At 38.4% G+C, this 6,628-nt stretch overlaps 1 protein-coding gene across 1 annotated transcript in view; it reads left to right on the top strand.

Annotated features, from left to right (window-relative positions):
• Positions 1 to 5,124: 5,124 nt before the first annotated feature.
• Positions 5,125 to 6,628, top strand: part of GPSM2 (G protein signaling modulator 2) — an 18,127-nt gene continuing 16,623 nt past the window's right edge. The window contains exons 1-2 of the mRNA XM_072420859.1: positions 5,125 to 5,280; positions 6,207 to 6,428. Of these exons, the coding sequence (XP_072276960.1) occupies positions 5,237 to 5,280; positions 6,207 to 6,428 (266 nt within the window). The 5' untranslated portion in view covers positions 5,125 to 5,236. The remainder of the gene's footprint in view (positions 5,281 to 6,206; positions 6,429 to 6,628) is intronic.

The following is a 6,628-nucleotide window of genomic DNA, read 5'->3' as shown; positions in this document are numbered from 1 at the left end:
TAGACTAGCTAATGAATATTTCTGAAGATTGCTGTATTCACAGGGAAAACAGCAATAAAGCATACTATATGTGCTGTCAGTGTATGGATAATGTGCTATTTGTTTCAGTCTGAACATGTTGAAGCATGCCACTCTACTCCGACTTGCTTGTTTAGTGTGAATATAATGGAAGCAATGAATGCTGGATTTACTTTCATTGAAGGTGCTTTTTAAGATTGTTCGGAAAAGTTAACAGATGGCAACTGGTATTATGTTTCTTGTTGCATAGTAATAAGATATTGTTACATGGATTGGTATTGCTGTAAAGAATGTCAGATTCACATGCTTGTGTTGTGAAGAGGTGCATTAAAACACAATAAACATTTTTATTGGCTCTGTGTTGTTGGGCTTTGATGCAGAGATGTAAGCGCATTGCACATTGTGTTCTAAAAAAACAAAAAAATTAGATTCCATAGGGGTGCAACAATGACCATCCATTGAAAGTGAATAGGCTGCCTTAACATGTGTGCACTATCTGCAACAGTTTGTGTCTGTCCTGAGTTCATACCTATAAACTAAAGACCATCATTAACCTTTAACAGGTTAATGACAGATAAAATTTGTGCATCATTAAATGAACACTAAGCCCAAAATGAATGCACAATAAACTGTCTCTCTGCTACAGAGTTGTTTTGGTTTATTTGGCCTTTTTCATCCCGGCTCCCTGTGATGATGTCTGTGGTATAATTCTTTTGCATTCTTGCACAATACAAGCAAAGCCATGGATGTGTTGGTTGTGAGGCCCTGAAAGATGCTGAGAATTAGAGCTGTAGGGAACAAGTATATCTGAGGAAACCACTTGAGGAGTAGTGGTGGTTTTGGAGAACCAACTTGTATATTTATGCATTTTTATTCCAACTATTTGTCCTGCATCGTTTTCCTAGAGTCCTTAGTTATGTAACCATCTGTCCCCATTAGGAGCTCACAATATAACGTTCCTACCATATGAGGGGGTGCTGAGAAGTTCCTGGCTTTGCCCAGAAAGAAGAGAGCCAGAGATATGAAATAACACATTTATTTTTTTTTTAAGCATAATGTACAGGGCAGTAGGCTGGAATATTTTAAGTGCTGTCAATGAAGAGAAACAGAGCATTGCTTGTTCTAACATTACAATACAAACCTGTATTAATATTTTCATTGGCCCCTAGAGTGAACTTGCATCAGGCTACCCATGAGCCTAAAGCCTTAACCCATGACAAGCAATTAACAGAAGGAGAAGGAACAACAATGAAGATATCACTATGCTGTGCATACACCATTCAAACATAAAATACAATTTTTGGTCCCATCATTAAAACTAAAATTTGCTCTTGGGTTGTTTACAGGGCAGGGCAATTGGTCATTTACAGCAAAAGATAACGCCCTCTAGGCTCTAAATTCTATAGCCCATTTTAACTTGCCTAAAGCTGCAGTCATGTGACACTCCAGGTTGGTCTTCCGGCACCAGCAAGCGTGGTGTCATTGCAGCGATAGCTCAGTGTTCCCCTGACATGGAAGTGGTGTTTCTTTACAAGGTAAGACCTGGTTTGTGTTACATGGGGAGTGGGAGTAAGGGATGGGCAAATTTCAAATATTCCAAGAGATGGTCTTTAAAGCCTATCTCCAGCATGTACCTTCTGAAGACCTGCTATTTTATTATCCTGGTCCATTCTGATGGATGAAGTGTTGTTTTTATCCTGCCTCCTGCATATTCTTTTTTGGCTCTTCGGGTCTAGTAGAGTGGTAAAAAATACTAGTTGTGAAAATATAGCACTGTTTTGTTTTTTTTTAAATGGATTGCTTTTGATTTTTAATTGAAGAATTGTCCTGGTGGTCTTGGAGACTGGTTTGTAAAAATTTAGAAACTACCTTTAGATGCTAGTTTATAGAAATGTGTGTTAATGACTAGCAAGCAATGTTAAAATTGAAATATTTCTACATTTTCTTGACTCCACCTTTTATAAACTTTTACTTAAAAAAAAATTGTGCATAAATCAGTTTTCATAGGTGTAAATTAAAATAGGCTTTTGATAATCGCGGTGTGCTTCATTGGCAGTAATCGGCTTTCTTGATGCTGGGTGCTTGCTTTTTTATATGTTATATGACATCATCGTTAATTATATAATCCAAGGCTAAGGTGATTCTAAATAGCTTTGATGCAATCTGAAACCTCTTTAAAACTTGGCCAGCATGCTACCTTCTCTGCAATGATTCCATTTCACATCCCAGAATCCTGCTTGCGTTTGTCACCATAGCTACAGTGGGACATATGTCTCTCTAAGTCATTGACTGCTCAGTCAGCATGGATCACTTTGCTTTTTCCACTCTGTGAGGGCTGCTTAGGTCTGTTGATGGAAAGACAAAAGTGAGCCTCTTGTGTTCCTTCTACAGAGCAGAAACCGAATGGATCCAGAAAGGATTCAAGAACCAGGCACCCCTAAGGGCAGCATTTCATACCTAAATAAATGAAGATCTGGGTGCATTAAATACTTGGCGTTGTCCTATACTTTGGAAGTATTTCTCAGTCGCAGAGGAAAAAAGATTGGTGCAAACCCAATACAATAAACACTTTGCTAATTTCTTATTTAATGGTTTTGAGAATGCATCTTGATGGAGGGGACTGAAGTTTTAATAAGCATGCGTGAAGACCCTGTAGTTGCATCAATTGCTTTTTTTTTTTTTTTTTTTTTTTTTTTTTTAACATTTCTGTCTGTGTTGAGGCAGCCATCTTACACAGTATTGTCACCTACAAATCATCTGGGACTAAAGTCAAAGGTAGCAGTGCCTTTGCAAATTAGTCCACTTCTATATATATATTTTTTTTTTAATAATTAAAATTTTTTATAATTTTTCTTTAGATCAGAATCCAAATGTGATCTGCCTCCAGCAAACTACAGGATAGGTTTGGTAAAGACCAGTCACTCTGCCCAAGAAGTAAGCGCACCAGTGACTGGTCTTTATTAAAAGATGGTGCTTTATTGTCTTTTGTGTTATGCTAGATTACTGCAAAGGAATGACATAAAGAATGAAGTGGCAATACAGTATTAGTGTCTGGAGTTCAGGTTTAGTTCAGTTGTATGATTAACCTTCCTTTAAAGGAATATTGTTTTTTAGAATATAGAAAGTGTGCTGCTGTTGGTAGTAGTTGGCCCAGGATCTATGTGCCTGATTGTAATAATGGCCTCCTAAGAAAACATGCTGATTTTTTGAATATTGTTTATCACAGTTGTCCCCTTGCTGTTATTGAGTGGGCAGTGTTATACGAGCGGGTGCTGAGAAGTTCCTGGCTTTGCCCAAAAAGAAGAGAGCTAGAGTTATAAAATAACAAATTTATTCAACATATTCCCTCCTGAGACTGACGCACTTGGTACAGCGTAGTTGCAGTTTTTCTAGACCGTTCAAATAAAAGTCCTTTGGTTGGGCAGCAAACCAGCTCACAGCAGCATCTTTGACGTCAGAAATGTTCTCAAAACATTAACAGACAGATAATAGTCCCAAGGGGCCAGGTCAGGTGAGTAGGGGGATGGCATGGTAGACCAGTTGAAAACCAAGGGTGTTCAATTTGCCAGCCACAACGTTGGACGTGTGCGCAGGTGCATTGTCTTGCAAAAAAAGGATCCCTTTGGTCAACTTACCACCGCGTTTCCTCTTAATTGCCTCCTTCAGCTGGTCCAGGAGGAGGTTAGCATCATACTGTCCGGTGATACTACACCCCTGAGGTAGGTAGTCTATCAACAGAATACCGTCTTTGTCCCAGAAAAAGGACGCTATGACTTTTTGGCTGATTTTCTGGGTTCGGAACTACTTCGGCCATGGAGACCCGCTGTGGCGCCATGCCTTTGACTGTTCCTTGGTTTCAGGATCATAGATGTGGAGCCAGGTTTCATCCTCGGTCACTAACCTAGCCAAAAAGTCCTGTGCAGCTTCAAAATGGGCCGAAGCTGCTTTGGATGCTTCAACTCGTTCCTTCTTCTGATCACTGTTCAAACATTTCGGCACCCACTTCTCTGAAAGCTTGCTCATGTCTAGGATAGTGGTGATAACAAATCCAACAAGCTCCCGTGAGACGTCAAGTATCCGGGCTATCTTTTTTGTGCATATTCGCCGGGCCTAAATAAACAGCTCATGGAAAGCATTGCAGGTTGCCGGGTCAGTTGAGTTTGGGGGTCGCCCACTGCGGGGCTCATCTTCAACGGTGAAATGCCCAGTCTTGAAACGAGATATCCAGGTTTTGAGAGTGCTATAGGAAGGACACTTCTCCCCCAGTGTTTGTGACATCTCTGTGTTAATGTCCTTTCCTGACTTTCCCTGGAGAAACAAAAACTTCATGGCGGCCCGTAACTCCAACAACTTAAAACTTACTTGTGCCTCTGCCATCACAGTTTCTCACTAAAAGATAAAACCATTTTAAGAATCACAAAAATTGCAAAGACCTGATATTTGCACAGTTACATACTAAGATATTAGGCTGTCATATGCACCCACACTAATTTTTCTATTTCATTTGGAAGGGGGCAAAGCCAGGAACTTATCAGCACCCCCCTCATCACTGGCTTTGATATTGTGTATGTATATATGTGTTTGTGTGTATGTGTGTATATATAGTGTATGTCTTTTTGCTCGGTTAGAAATGATCATTAACCCTAATAGTTTAGAACACTTGAAAAATACTTTTTTTTTTTTTTTTTTTTTTTTTTTTACTGTGGTGCAGTTTGATGTGAATGAAGCACAGATGGGGTTGACCAGTTTACAGTGTGTATTCAATCTGTCCGAGCTAATTAGGGTTTAATGTCTGCAAATAATTTGTGACAAATCGCAAAAAAAGTGGAAGATTTTAGAGAGCCAATCACAAGTGTAAACCAGCAAAGCCATTCTTTATTGGTTTCAAGTAATGAAAGTTTGAAAAATGATATTCAAATAATAAGGGGGTAGACTGATACTAATTGATAATGTCAGTTAACATGTGTTGGCCAGGGCAGACAGCCTGAGAGGAGATTAGCCGAGATTACCCATGTTGTGTTTTTAATCTTAGCCTGGTACCAATAGCAAAGCATATTTTCAAAATCATTCCTCCCTTTACTTCTTGCACTATCCCTGAACCCCCCACCCCCCCTGCACAGCTTTCCTCGGTGTTTGGGATTTTCCTTGAAGACTCCCTGTTAAGAGGGATGGCTTTTTCTTCAAAATGTTGGCATTTTTGTAGAGCTCCGTGCTGAGAATGTCTGCCATGACGTTCTGTCTAGGTTGTAGAAAATCTCCAAGGTATTGAATCAAATGTATTTTCACTGCGGTTTTCTTTTTTCAAGTATATTTGATAACACAATCTGATGTATCTGATAAAATTTTGTTTTAAAATACAATTTTTACCTATATATGATTTTATGTTTGTGAATAGATATTTTACATTTACATCTAATTTATTTATATTTCCAGAGAGGTTTTTTATTTCTTTTGTTAATAAGATGTGTAGAGGTTGTGCGCGTGATTTTTTTTTTGTTTTTTGACTGTTTAACATGAATGTTGACACTGTTTTTTTACTAATTGTATTGCTGTTGGTTGTGACTATTATGATCTCGGAGAGACAAGTACTTGTTTTTGTAGCTGTTTGTAAAGATGAGCTCTCTACAGTGTGACTGCAGGAAGTATAGTTTAAAAATATTCAATTTATTTCAAATAATGCCTAAAAAAAATACTGAAGTACTTTTGGTTTGTTCAGTTGGAAAGGTATATAGTTGTACAACCAGTTTTTGGGTAGATGAGAGCTCTCTGTTTTGCCAGTTGTTTGAATTTTGAATGAAAAAGCATTTTTATACAATTGCATACAAAAGTTGCAATATTTGTGTTGCCTGTGTTTCCCATTCTATAATGTTGCTCTAGAAATGGTGAGCTATGCTGCAAATATTGTACATGTGAGTGACCTGTACAAAGACTCTGTTCTACTTTCTAAAATGTTGATTGGTCGGCATTGCTCCTGTTTAATAATTTGTGAGATCTTTGTAAGTGAAGATCCCTGCTGTTTCCAAGCTGAAACATCATTAATCATTCAAATCCAGTATTACAAAGTATTAACCCCTTGCATGTGGCATCTAGTGAATGCATGACATCTATTCATTATAGATAACTGATTTATTATCCTGCAACATACCTTCCCTTTATTGGTCTCATAAACAACAATACTCTGTTTTAAGAATGGAGGCATCCTGTCTGGAGCTGGCTTTGGAAGGAGAAAGGTTGTGCAAGGCGGGAGACTGTCGAGCTGGAGTTTCCTTTTTTGAGGCGGCTGTACAGGTGGGAACAGAAGACCTGAAAACTTTGAGTGCCATATACAGTCAACTGGGAAATGCTTATTTCTACCTGCATGAATACAACAAAGCATTGGAATACCATCATCATGATCTAACACTAGCCAGGTAATTGCAAACATCTTTTTTACTAGGAATGTGGTGCCTGCTTTAAAGGATTTACTATGGAGTATCACGGTTTTGATGAAGCGTAAATAGAAAGTGTACAGTAATTTTTTTTCCATGCTATAGCTACATAAAGAAATTGTTCACCATGCATGAGTTATTGTACAAGTTTGATTTTTCTCCACTCTGTATGTGGGAGTTGT

Source organism: Pyxicephalus adspersus, chromosome 8 (genome assembly GCF_032062135.1).
Source record: "Pyxicephalus adspersus chromosome 8, UCB_Pads_2.0, whole genome shotgun sequence".
NCBI lineage: Eukaryota > Metazoa > Chordata > Amphibia > Anura > Pyxicephalidae > Pyxicephalus > Pyxicephalus adspersus.
The sequence above is the reverse complement of the archived record's forward strand: the minus strand, read 5'-3'. Positions and strand labels throughout refer to the sequence as shown.